This window comes from Dipodomys ordii, unplaced genomic scaffold (assembly GCF_000151885.1).
Source record: "Dipodomys ordii isolate 6190 unplaced genomic scaffold, Dord_2.0 Scaffold56, whole genome shotgun sequence".
Lineage (NCBI taxonomy): Eukaryota > Metazoa > Chordata > Mammalia > Rodentia > Heteromyidae > Dipodomys > Dipodomys ordii.
The window spans coordinates 359,215-373,636 of NW_012267272.1; the positions used below are offsets into that span (position 1 = coordinate 359,215).

General features: G+C 36.7%; 1 protein-coding gene across 1 annotated transcript in view; it reads left to right on the forward strand.

The window, feature by feature from the left end:
* Mkln1 (muskelin 1, intracellular mediator containing kelch motifs) overlaps positions 1 to 13,792 on the forward strand; it is a 165,013-nt gene extending 151,221 nt beyond the window's left edge. The window contains exons 16-18 of the mRNA XM_013021687.1: positions 972 to 1,074; positions 5,710 to 5,764; positions 13,439 to 13,792. Of these exons, the coding sequence (XP_012877141.1) occupies positions 972 to 1,074; positions 5,710 to 5,764; positions 13,439 to 13,560 (280 nt within the window). The 3' untranslated portion in view covers positions 13,561 to 13,792. The remainder of the gene's footprint in view (positions 1 to 971; positions 1,075 to 5,709; positions 5,765 to 13,438) is intronic.
* Positions 13,793 to 14,422: the final 630 nt, after the last annotated feature.

Here is a 14,422-nt window from a genome sequence, read left to right on the forward strand (position 1 = left end):
AAAAAAAAGAAACTGCTTTTCTTCTATTTCTTGGTCTCCTACTTAGCTTACTACTGGGTATGGAGAGAGGGAAGTACTTATGGCCTCATGCTTGCTAGTATGTATACTTTAGCATTTGAACTACACTTCAGTTCAACTGACTACCCACAGCCTAGATAAATGTATAGATAGAATCTACCATTTCATGACTCTGCTTAGTACTTTCTCAATTGTGTCCTTATATTTCTCATCTTTTAATTCTCTTAAGAGAGGGAGGATTCCTTGGAGAAAGTGTTCCTATTGAACAAATTCTGCCCATAAGTTACTGATCGAGCTTGATACAAATACTCTTGGCTTAGGTGCCACAGTCCTCATCTAATCTGTTGAGGATGAGGTGGTAAGGTAACATTACTTCTCCCTGGAGGTTTCTTATGAGAACAGGCAGTGCTAACCAGAACAAGGCTCTGAATTCAAAACCACAGTACCACACCAAAAAAAGGCTAACCGATGTTAGATACTTTTAGTTTCCAAAGTATGTGTTAAACCTGTTCTGTAAATCTAAGAAAGCATTTTATTTTATATCTTTAAGGAGTGAGGTTTGAACGCAGGTCTTCACGTTTAAGGGACAGACATTCTACTACTAAACCATGCTTCCAATTCTCCTTCTCTTGGTTTGATTAAACACACTGGATTCTTTTCCAGTTGTGTCATGTAAAATATTTGACATATTCTCTGCTTTGTTTTTGATTGTTTAAGAGAAGGGTAAGCAGAACTCTTCCTTATTTTGTAGTATGACAACTAGTTACAGACACCTGGCATTGTTATTACATTTCCCAGGACTACAGTCTCCACTGTCTTCATTGTATTATCCTTCCAGTGGATTCCCAAATACAGGTTTTTTAGATATTCAGAGTAACTCCTTTTATATGCAGTATATCTCATCTACATTTTTTCATAACTCATGATAATTATTATTCTTTTATATTTTCTAGGTTTGAAGAAAAGGCCCAGATGGATCCTCTTAGTGCTTTGAAGTACTTACAAAATGATCTTTATATAACGGTGGATCATTCAGACCCAGAAGAGACAAAAGAGGTAATGAAAGATGGTAGTAAAGTTCAGACGTTGTTTTTTAAATGTCTTTAGCTTGGATTGCTTGAAGGAAAATGAAGAAAATACTAATCTTAAAAATTGTCCCCATGGGCTGGGAAGGTGGCTCAGTGGTAGAGTGCTTGCCCAGCATGCATGAAGCCCTGGGTTCGATTCCTCAGAACCACATACACAGTAAAAAGCCAGAAATGGCACTGTGGCTCAAGTGGTAGAGTGCTAGCATTGAGCAAAAGAAGCCTGAAGCCTAAGACAGTGCCCAGGCTCCAAGAATGGCAAAAAAATAAAAAAATAAATTAAAAAAAATTGTCTCTGTGCAAATGAGATAAAAGTTGAACAAGTTATACAGAAAAACCTTAATACATTAAAAAAATTACTTGAATATAAAATTTTAACTTAGAAGTTTTGTATTTGGAGAAGGAAATAGTTGTTTTGTTCTTTTACCTTTTCCATGGTTTTTTTACATAAAAACTATATAGAGCTGGAAAGGTAACTTAGTGGTAGAGTGCTTGCCAAGCATGTATGAAGTTTGATCTCTCATTACCACATATACAGAAAAAGCCAGAAGTAACGCTGTGGCTCAAGTGGTTAGAGTGGTAGAGTGCTACCCTAGAGCAAAAGAAGTTCAGGGACAGTGCCCAGGCTCTGAGTTCAAGCCCCAGGACTAGCAAAAACAAAAAACTATAAATTTTTCTGTTGATACTCAAGATCTCTTGAAAGAAATGAAAACTGCTGGTAGCAGTGGAATCCGTACTTCCTTAATGGTTAGGTACAAGGTTGTTGTAGCAAAATAGCTTGGCTATAGATTATCTTCCTCCATCAGTAATTCCTAGGCTTGAGAAGCCAGCAGCCATTCAGTTTTCTAAAGATTTTGTATTCTTTTTGTTGTTGTTGTTATTGGTTGTGGGGCTTGAACTCTGGGCTTAGGCACTGTCCGTGTACTCTTCAGCTCAAGGCGAGCAGTCTACTGCTTGAGCCATAGCACCACTTACAGTTTTCTAGTGGTTTATTGGAGATAAGAGTCTCACGGAGTTTCCTGTCTGGGCTCGCTTTGAACTGTGATCCTCAGATCTCAGCCTCCTGAGTAGCTAGGATTACCCAGCACCCAACAGATTTTGTATTCTTTGTTTTTTTGTTTTTTTCCGGTCGTGGGCATGAACTCAGGGCCTGGGCGCTGTCCCTCAGCTCTTCAGCTCAAGGCTAGTGCCTACTACTTGATTCACAGTGCCACTTTCAGCTTTTTCTGCTTATGTGATGCTGAGGAATCGAACCCAGGGCCTCAGGCATGCAAGGCAAGCACTCTACCACTAAGCCACCTTCCCAGCCCAGATTTTGTATTCTTAATGGCATATTTGTTCATCTGTTGTGTGAATGTGCCTGCATGACTTTCATGGGTTTTTAGCCTCTCTTTCCACTAACTTCTAAGATTACTTTTGCTATTTCTTCTTTTGGCCAACCATACTATAACAAAATAAACTTTTACCAGCTAGTAATATCTGAACTATAGTCCATTTTACCTTCCCACTCAGAATTGGTGCTGATGATAGATAGTTTTGTCCCTTTCATCTATTTTCTTGTTAGCTCTTGTGTTGCTCTGGCTTTGTAATAGCAATATCAAGCCATGCTTCTTTTCTTCCCTTCAGCTTTGACACAGGTTTTAGATTTAATGTCAGATTACTTCCAGGTACCAGGCTCATTGTACTTTCAGGGCAGTAGAGTCTGCATGTCCTCAGCGCCAAAACAAAGAAATATTTTTTCATAGTTTCCTGTTAAATTCTCTTTTTCTCACTCAATATTAGTTGCAACCCTTCATGATTTATAGAATCAGCAGAATATACTTTAGCACTTTATGTATCAGAATTAGTTGTCTTTCCTTGAGATAAATAATTCATGATGCTATTAGAATTAGAAGAAGGTATCAGTTTTCCTGAGAATCAGAATATGTTTGGTTTAACCTGCTGTGACTTACAAGTCTACATAGTTGTGAATATCATAACATTTCATGTATGGTATATTAGAGACTTCCATTTCATGTCTTAAAGGCTTAAGCAAGAATTGATTCTGTTTTGGGGAAAGAAATCCCATGGTAATAGTTGAAATATACTACATACTAAGTGCTATTCACTTTCATTTTAGGGAATAATTCCACTTAAAGGCCATACTGCTAAACATTTTCTATAAGATTTTGTTTTCTTCTGTTGTACAACATTTTCATTTAAATGATTTTTCAGTAACCAGAACTGGTTTGTCTGGTGGTTGTTTTTGTGTTTTTTTTAAGATTTTGTGTATGTGTGGTTATTTTTGTGATAATCAATCTAGATAGATAACAGTTATATCAGGATAGCAGTGGTTGACTTTAACTGTGTACCAAAATATTTGTTTCCTCCAGTTTTTAGATTATAGGTTCTAAAACAGGTGATGAACTTGTAATAAACCTAAAAAAAGTGTTGTTTTTTTTCTAGAAAAGGATATCATTTTTGGAGAAGCTTTTACAGTGAAGGAAATGGGGAAAAAAAAGTTTTCAGCCAGTATAGCACATTTTGTATTAGTTATATGGTACTTTTGCTGAGTTTCCAGAGTACATTCATTTAACAGCTGTGTATTGATTCACTACAAAATGCAGTGCATTTTAGGCATGAGAGATACATCAGCAAACCCAATGAATCCCTGCCAAGATAGTGCTTACATCCTAGTGAGACAGACAGACAATAACATATTTCAATAAAACAAATTATATATAGTCCATTAGAATTAAGTGTTATGGAAAAAAATGTTACAAGTAGTATGAAGGAAATTAGAAGTATACAAGTGAAAATTGGGTTGTTGAGATCTCAAATAGGTTGATCATAATGCATTTCAATTACAAATAAGAGTATACCAGTACTTGGGCTGGGAAGTTGGCTCAGTGGTAGAGCACTTGCCTTGCATGCCTGAAGCCCTGGGTTCGATTCCTCAGCACCACATAAGCAAAAAGAAAAAAGCCAGAAGTGGTGTTGTGACTCAAATGGTAGAGCACTAGCCTTGAGCTGAAGAGCTGAAGGACAGTGCCTAGGCCCAGAGTTCAGGCCCCATGACCGGACCCAAAAAAAAAAAAAGAGTATACCAGTACTTAAAAGATTTAGGGAGTGATCTAAGCAGAGGGAGAACTGGAAGAAAGATGTTAGATAGTATGGAAGCAGTCTGGAATTGTTCAGAATGACAAGCTGACTTCTGAAGTAACAAGTATGGTAAGAGATAAGAAGTGTGAGATCAAAGATGAAGTGAGATGGTAACCAACAGCCAGGAAATGAAAGCATAAAACTTGGTTTATTACACCATTAAAAAAATACCAAATTTCGGGGCTGGAAAGGTGGCTCAGTGGTAGAGCACTTGTCTTGCATGCATAAGGCCCTGGGTTCGATTCCTCAGCACCACATAAGCAAAAAGAAAAAAGCTGGAAATGGCACTGTGGCTCAAATGGTAGAGTGCTAGCCTTGAGCTGAAGAGCTGAGGGACAGCGCCCAGGCCCAGAGTTCAGGCCCCACGACCGGACCCAAAAACAAAAAAAAAACCAAATTTCTAGTCATAAGTCTGTTATAAAAAAAAAAATTATTAAGGTTATTGGCTGTGATGGTGCATCTTAGAAGGCCTAGACCAAAGAACTGAGAGTTTGTGGCCAGCCTCACCGAAGTTAGCAATACCCTCTCTCAGAGATCAGTGTGTCTCTGCCTTTCTGCTTGTCTGTTTGCCTGTTTGCTTATTTAATGAAGTTCTGCCAAGTTTTCTTACAAAAAGTAAATAAGTGAAAGTGTTGAAGTAAAAGTTCAAGTGCTAGCACTTGCTTACTGAAGGCAGGATTCTGGCCCAATCCCCATTATTTAAAAAGAAAAAGGAAGGAATTAAAGAGGACCTAAATAGAAATATTTATGGATTGAAAAACTAAAAGTTGTCTAAACCTTCTCATTCTCTGCAAAGTAGTCTTTTGCTTAGCTTAATGCAATTCCTATGAATCTTAAGGTTACTCTGGTAACCTCCATGCATGCTCCTGTAATTTTTGGATAGCTTATAATTGCCTTTTCTTACTGTTTGATTTCTAAAATGGAGATATCAGATAAAGGGCATGTTTTTATTTTGAAGTTATATATTAGTATAATGGATACATTATACTAAAAATTCAGTAACCATCCAAAGTACCAGTCTATCCATATATGATCAGAGTCCCAACTGAATAGTTTTTCCTTTTCATTATAGTCAACTTGTTTTTCCTTAATAAACACATACTTTTAATTTTTTTAATAAGATAATTTCAGGACTTGGTCTACTATTTTGGTAAACAGTAATAGTCATCTAGAAAAAAGCCAGCATATCACTCAGATGTGATGGTACATGCCTATGGTCCAAGCAAGTAAGAAGCTGAGGCAAGAGAATCAGAAGTTGGAGGTGACTCTGGGCTGCGGCGCATATCCCTATCACAAAAGAAAAAAAGTCAACATATTCTTTAAATATGATGTCATTCTTGCCATTATTTGATGAATAAACCTGGGCAACACAGGTGCATAGGTCTAACTTTAAATGGTCAAAATTCCAAGGGTTATTTTCTGTAAGTGTGTTAGCCAGCTAATTTGCTTCTATTTTTCTTTACAGTTTCAGCTCCTAGCTTCAGCTCTATTCAAATCTGGCTCCGATTTTACAGCTCTAGGTAAGTATATCAGTTGTCCTAATACTTTGAATGTTAGATATTGGCTTGTTTTAAAGTAAATATTAGGGCTGGAGGTGTGGCTTGAATGGCAGAATGCTTACTAGTAAGCTCAGGCTTCAAACCCTAGCACAGTCAAAAAGATGGTAAGTAGGTAGGTAGGAAGAAAGATAGCAGTATTAAGTGAAATGTAAATCCAAACAAATGGAAAATGTTTTCACAAAACGTGTAAATTTTCTAATAACCTGCTTAAAGTTTACTTTCTAAGCATCATTTACCTACCAGCTGATGGATCAATTTGCAATTCCTATTATACTAGCAATAGGAATTATGATCCACATAGATGGCAATAGCAGCATGGTCAGAATACAGTAATTTGTTCAGCATTACTTTGGACTTCAGTCTGTTTTGCTGATATTACTTGTTGGATGAACGGTTTGTTTTTTGTGGTTGCGTAATGTCAAAAGAACAATGGAGCAGTCAGTGAATATTTTAGATGCCGAGAACATGACCATTTCTTTCTTTAAAATGAGAAATTTGTTGGCATGTTATTTGCTTAAATTTTCTTGGAAACTCTGATATTGATATCAGTCTTCATTAAGAGTACTTCTATTTTGTATTCATGAATTACTTGAAAAAAATATATGTATATGGCTTGGGGGATCAAATTATATTAATGAACAAGTAGTTCGACAAGGCTGTAGTAAAATTAGTTCAAAAAAGTTGCAGGAATCAGAGGTTCATTGTGGTAGCTTCAGTTTTTCACCAACTAGTAATCTTTTGTAAATAGGAGAATTTTCAATTCTCCACAAAATGTAGTTTACACAGTGAATCCATTAACTCCAATGATTGCCCTAGTGTTGAACAACGGCATTGAAATCTTCTAATGGATATAATAAAGTATTTATATTTAGAATATAATAACATTTACACTTACAGTTAAATTTCTTCATTGTCATTTTGTCTCTTGAATTAAGGTTAACTTTCTCAGAAAATAAAAGCCCAGAATTTATATAATGGTGCTACTCACTGCGATGGGGGGAAAATAGTGTTTTTTGAGGTCTTGCCATTTCTTATTTCAAAGCAAATCATTGAGGATTCTCTACTAATCAAGGCAACTTCAGTCCTGAGTTATAAGTTGCTTTTTTGTTTTCCTGGGAAACGAAATTAGAGGTCTAACCACTTGCTCACTTGAGCCAAGCCTTCAGCCCAACTTTTGCTGATTATTTTGGAGATGATGTTTTCAAGGACTTTTCTCCTGAACTAGCTTTGAACTCAGATTCCTGAGTAGCAAGGATTATAGCAATGAAACACCAGCTCCTGGCTTTCCACTCCTAAATTCCAAGCAGGCTGTTAACAAAATATGACTTCAGCATATTCTAAGAATTTAGATAATGGTTTACCACCATTTCATATACTTGGGCTACAAGAAATTTAAATGGTGATGGAGAATCTGAGTATAAGTATTATTTCAGAAAGTTCAATCCTTTCTGAATGTATTCATTTGTAATAGTACCCAAGCTAGAAGCCTGATTGTTGAGTGTGTACCTTATGTATGAATATCACAGGACCATCATTTTTATTTATTAGTGGGCCAAATTATCTCTGACTGGCATAACCTTTAGAGTTTTTTGCTGTTGGTTGGTTTACTTTCTTTTTTTATATTCTTTTATTTAGTGGTACAAAGGAGTTACCATCCAACAAATCAGTTTATGCATACAATGCATCTTGATCAGTGTCACCCCTTTCATAATTCCCACCCCCACATCTCCTAACTTTAGTCTTTAAAACAAACATTTCTTGGCAATAATTTAAATATGTTACATGGTGTCAGAAAATATTTTTATTTTAGCTTAACTCCTTTTGTCTCTGCCAGCTAACATTTTGTCAGGAACAGTTTGTTTTATTTGGATTCTAAACAAACCTTAGATCGAAAACAATACAAGCACATGAGATAAAAATATAAAAAGAGAAAATTCCTGAGAGGCTTTACTTCCTACTTTGTCTAAAGAAAGACAATATAGTTTAGTAGTTAGAACTTGATAAAGCATAGTGGCCAAAAGTTAGAATTGAGGATCAAATACCTGTTCTGCCGCTGACTAATTTTTAAAATGGCTGTGAAGCCACACTTGGTGCCTGTAGTCCCAGCTACATGAGATTGGGAGATTGAGAAGATTTCAATTAGAGGACAGTCTGGGCGATGTGAGCCTTTAATTCTTAGCTATGTGGGGTAGTGTCGTGGACTGAGGACAGCCAGGCAAAAAGCACATGACCTGTCTAACAAATAACCTAAAACAAAAAGGACCAGAAGTGTGGTTCAAGCAGAAAGAGCCTGCCTGCCTAGCAAGCATAAGGCCTTGAGTTCAAAGCTCCGTGTCAAGTAAATGAAAGAAAGAAAAGAAATCTTAAACAAGTTATTTAACCTTACATCAGTTTCTTCATAATATTGAGGTATGAGAATACTGAGAGAAATAAGTGAAATAATGAGGGAAACACTGCTGCATTCCTGGTACTATTTTTTTTTTTTGGTCCGGTCGTGGGGCCTGAACTCTGGGCCTGGGCGCTGTCCCTCAGCTCTTCAGCTCAGGGCAAGCGCTCTCTGGTACTATTTTTTTGTCTGGTTAAAAAAAGGCCAGCTTTGTAATGGAGGTAAATTATTTATCCATGAGTATATTTCATAATATTTCAGACTTAGTTATCCTAGTTCTTGCTCTTACTCATTTTCTGTCCAGTTATGTTACTCTTTATAAATAGAATTTTTTTTTGGTTGGTCGTGGGACCTGAACTCTGGGCCTGGGCACTGTCTCTCAGCTCTTCAGCTCTAGGCTAGCACTCACCACTTGAGCCATAGCACCACTTCCAGCTTTTTCTGCTTATGTTGTGCTGAGGAATCAAACCCAGGGCCTCATGCATGCAAGGCAAGCACTCTACCACTGAACCACCTTTCCAGCCCCTATAACTAGAATTTAAAACCACACGTTATTCACCAGTCCTTTCAGGTTATAGATGAATATTGCATTTTCTATGCTCTATAAATGATGATGATGATGGTGATGATGATGATGATGGCCAAACTTTTTGACTGACTCTTTAAAATTAATCCAATTATTAACTTCTTAAGGAGAGTTAAATGAGTTTTATTATCTGTAAATTCAAGAGAATCAAAAGGTGATTTTACAAGCATCTGGTATTTTAGTTTTTGAAAATGACTGACTTCAGAGACAGCTTCCAGGTATCTTTATTTTAGAATTTCAGATTGTTGTAGGCACCTTTGAGACTGAACTGTGCTGTTTTGCCCATTTCCAGAAATGTGTCTTCAAAAAAGTTTATTGCAGCAATTAAGCTTATTTTCAGTGAGGTAATGGCGAGTGGGGAAAATCAGGTCCAGAGAGCATATTGGCTTTTTCAGACATCACACTTCCCTTCAGAAGAAAGCTTGCATTCCAAAAATCATGTGCAGATAATGAATTAATGACATTCACATAAGTGTCTCAAATGCTTTTCAGCACTGTTGATATTGAGTTAGAATTGTGAGTTTAGAGTCTCATGGCATTTGCCACACCTTTTTTTTTTCCTTCTACCACTTTGAGGCACAGCTCCACTTCCAGGTTTTAGGTGGTTAGTTAGATAAGAGTCTTATGGACTTTTCTTCCCTAGGCTGGCTTCAAACTGCAATCCTCAGTTCCCAGCCTCCTGAGTAGCTAGTATTACAGGCATGGGCCACCAGTTCCTGGCTGCTATACCTTTTTAACCTTTATACTTTTTCTACATTTATCAATCCTAGATTGCAGTGAAATACTTTCTGCAGCCTTCTATCTGACTCCGTGTTCATAGGGGTTTTTTTTAAAGAAATAATAGTTTTTGTATTAGAAATGGGAGATACAGATTGTATCTTAACTCTTATGCCTGGAGGAAAATGCAGTTTGTCACTGTTTCTCAAGGCCAGCTGGTCTGTGTAAGATACCAAGTTAAAGTAGCTCACCTATTTTTAGAGTATTCATAATCTTTAGTTCTAGTAGTGATGACCTACTGATAACTAGGTAATATTCATGGATCACTTACCATGATGGGGTCAGGCGTTATCCTTAGCTCTTTGCATGTTCATATCCCATCGGATCCCACACTAACCATATGAAATAAAGTAGCTGCTTTTTTAATCTTTTATGTATGAAAACTGGGATACCTAAAGGCTTTCTGTAAAGAATACTGGTGAAGGAGGAGGCAACAATGCTTGATAAGAAATGTACTCACTATCTTTCCCATGTAATTGTAACCCCTCTGTATGGTATTTTCATAATAATAATTTAAAAAAGAATACTGGTGATCAGCAGTGCCAGGATTCAGTATGGTGTCAGAGCTTACTCTTAAGTGCCACAGGAGACATTGAATTAGGGAATGCAGAATCAGTGTTTCTACGGGAAACATAGAGCTACATTTTTGGGAACCTCTTTTTGACATTTGTTTTAACGGATCAGAATATGACATTGACTTCTTTCTATTTAAAGATTCATTGTTTAATATATATGGTTGATTCATTAACATCAATAGCACTCAACTGACACCCAAATGGAGCTTTTCTAACACGTGTTTTCTCTGTAGTAATAAAGTACATCATGGTCTTCTTATACTTAACACTAGTTAGCCCTCCAGCAGTACAGTTAGGGGTCATACTAAAAAGTGAAATAATGCTAGCTGCTGGTGGCTTATGCCTGTAATCTTAGCTAATCAAGAGGTTGAGATCTGAGGATTACAATTTGAAGCCAGCCCAGGGAAGAAAGTCAGTGAGACACTAAATAAAAGCCAAAAGTGAAGCTGTGCTCAAGTGGTGGCGTGCTAGCCTTGTGCAGAAGGTCAAGGACAGCATTCAGACCCTGAGTTCAAGCCCAAGGACCATCGCACACATACACACACCTCAAAAATAATAATTTTTTAAAGAAAGTGGAAAAAAATGGCTTTACATGTGGCTCAGTGATAGAGAGCTTCCTCTTAGCAAGTGCAAGGGCCCTGATTTCAGACTCCATGCCACCCCAAAAAATGTGTATGTATATAGGCCTAGAAACACTTTGGCAGTAGCATAACAGTTCTTTAGTTTATAACTAGTATTTTCCATGAAAAGGAGTTAGACCTTTTTGGAGAAAGAACTGACTCCAGAGTTATGTAAGAATGAGCTTGAAATATCTTACGGTGTTGGAAAATAAAGAAGTGCTCAGAAATTTATATTTCTCAAAGATACAGAGCCAGATAAAGAGCACCCACTGGCCAAATCTGGGACAATATGAGTATCAGAATGAATGATGTTAAGTAATAAGTCTAAAGAGAAGAAATCAAACATATATACTGAACAAAACAAGTAAAATGGAGAGGAAGAAAAAAGTCAACATTATATAAATAATTTTTTCACCAAGAGCCACTGTAATCATTGAAAGTAGGCATATTGAGAAATAAGATATTATATAAGATATCAAACAGTCTCCTCATCAGCAATTTATTAATTACATAGATAGAAAAGTATAGCTTTACATTGGAGAAGTTTGACACTCACCACTTAACCATGGTATCAAAGTTAACATCATTGATACTGAGACAAACTGATAGATACTACCTTCTGATGGATGCTCTTAAGACAATGTCACTTCTGTACTGCTCTGGCTTAAATTCCATCTGATAATTGTCCTAGAAAATCCAATTTTAACAGTTACATCCTTTTAACTACAATCCTAGGAATTGTAGTTCAATACCACATGTACAAGAGCCTGGATACAATCCCAAAACCACATACACACACACACACAAAAAGATTAAATCAGTAATGTATGTGTGTGTTATATAAGTGGACATGCTTTTCTTAACTGAGCTTAAGAATTCAAGGGTGAAGATGTATAAAATTTTATCATCAAGTATTTCCACAAAATAGATACGAGTGGTGTATAATATACATGCACACAATAAGAAAACATTTGATGAAATGTTAACATATTTTAAGAGAAGGAGTGAAGAATATATATGAGTGCTTAATGCACTCTTATTGAAACTTTTATGGGTTTGAAATTTTTAAGAAAGAAAACCATTTGGAAACTTCAGAAAAATGTAATATAAAAAGAAATACAATTTCACCAGAGATAAGCTTTGTTAGTATTTTGGGCTATTTCCTTTTATTCATTTCTATGATATGATAGTAGGCCTGTTAAATCTTAAGCCCAGCTCAAAGAAGGAAACATTTTTCCTTCCAAAACAATAATAATAATACAGTTTTAAAAATAAAAAGGAATGTACCATTCTTGAGGTATTATTTCCTTCCAGGAAAGTGTATCCTTGACAGTGTTCCATTCCTATTCTTTACAAGATTGAAGCAGATTGTGAGGTTGAAGCATTCTAAATTATGTGGAATCATTCTGATTTAAAAGAGTATTCTCTGAACCATCATGGCATATTTAAACTCTTTATGTCTCCAGTTTTGGTTCTGATGGCACTTATAAGAATTCATTTATTTTTATCATTTAACTATCTTAATTTATTGCTAAAAATTGAAGCTTCACCCGGGCACTGGCGGCTCACACCTGTAATTCTAGCTACTTAGGAGGCTGAGATCTGAGGATCACAGTTTAAAGCCAGCCTAGGCAGGAAAGTCCATGAGACTCTTACCTTCAGTAAACCACTAGAAAATCAGAAGTGCTGTGGCTCAAGGGGTAGGGCTCTAGCCTTGAGCTGAAGAGCTGAGAGGGCCCAGGCCCAGAGTTCAAGCCCACGTCTGCCCTCTTCCCCCCCAAAAAGGAAGCTTCTACGCTGAAAATACCAACTGACTAAAGGAAGGATACATTTCACTGAACCTAAAGTGAGAAGAATTGTTTAGTTGAACAGATAATATTTATCTAGATTAAGTAATTTATTACTACATTCTCATATGTGCTTAATAGTACCATGACAGAATTCTGTATATTATATATGTATTTCTTTCCTTCTCTCAGCATCTACATCTTCACCCATTTTCCTTAGTAGTACTGCTAAAGCTTTTAACACCTTATTGATTTTAGACTGCTTTGATCCTTTTCATTTTGTTCTATTATATTTTCATTATCAAAAAATTTAGTGAGGGCTGGGAAGGTGGCTCAGTGGTAGAGCGCTTGCCTTACATGCATGAGGCCCTGGGTTCGATTCCCCAGCCCCACATAAGCAAAAAAAAAGCCAGAACTAGCGCTGTGGCTCAAGTGGTAGAGCACTAGCCTTGAGCTGAAGAGCTGAGGGACAGCTCCCAGGCCCAGAGTTCAGGCCTCACGACTGGACCCAAAAATGAATGAATGAATGATTTAGTGAATCAGAAGCATTACAAGGTCAAAACCAAATTTTCTTAAAGAAGAGATTAAATTGGTGTTCCCAAAGTATTTTTCTTTTTTACGTAATTGCATTTAATCTTCATGATAGTCCTGTGAAACAAACAGGATTATCACAAATTTATAGTGAGAAAACAGATGTGCTAACAGCCAAAGAGGCTGATGTCACTTCAGTCCATACCACTACAGGTAAGAGAAGTAAGATCACATTAATGGAGTCTAGCTGGTTTTGAAGCCTCATTGGATTTGTGTTTCTGGACTGTATGTCGCTGTTGCTCACAACTAGCTATTCTGTTCCATATTGAACTTTGAACACAGTGGATGAGTTTGTTTATTTCTTCTTCACCAGGCTTTTCAGATGTGGATCACACCTATGCTCAAAGAACTCAGCTCTTTGACACCTTAGTAAATTTCTTTCCTGACAGCATGACTCCTCCTAAAGGCAACCTGGTAGACCTCATCACACTGTAACCATCGCTGGGCACGGAAGTGGAGAACAGGAGTCTGCTCTCAGTGTTGTGGATTACAACTCTGTTCATGGACGTCAAGTTGCAGTGATTGAGGACTGCATCAGAGTTTTGAAGGGATCCTTACCATCACAAGTTTCAACCTTTCTTCATACCTGACCTCAGCCCCATTCTCCTCCTATTCTTAAATTAGGCTAATAAAGTGAAGTTGGTATACTTTCCATTTAATTACATATTTTTTTCTTACTTTAATTTTTAAGAATTAACAAATATAAGAGAAAGAATTAGGCAGTTTACCCTTTTCTAATTTTTTTAATTTTTTTAAACTGGGAGTAGCACTATTAACAGACTCAGTGCTATGAGAATTTTGGATTTTGCTATTAGGTTGTTTGGTCTTTATTACCTTTATCTTCTTCCTTCCCTTTTCACTTTACCTCACATCACACAACTGTTCTAAGTGTTGTCACTAGTTTACCTCTTCATTCTTACTAGGTATATAGTTCTGTAGGGACAGTTGGTGTATGTTAAGGTGATATATGTGTATATTGATTATCTTGTATCACATTGAACAGTAGACAGGATACAGGACTCAAATTTCCACTTCTTGTCATAGAATTAAAATATGAAATCCAAGATTGACCCAGGCCCCCTATGAAAGATTGGTATATAAATTTTCTATGTTATATTTTGTAGTAGATACTACAGTCATGTTTGGCATCAAGTTACAGAAACCTGAAACAGAAGACTATGGTTCAGACACGTGTGAGACCCTTTAAAGAACCACTGGGAATGTCTAATAGTGATTAATATGTTCATTGATGTCTTTGTAACAATTTTAAGAGGAAGTGAGTCTTTCATCTGTTACA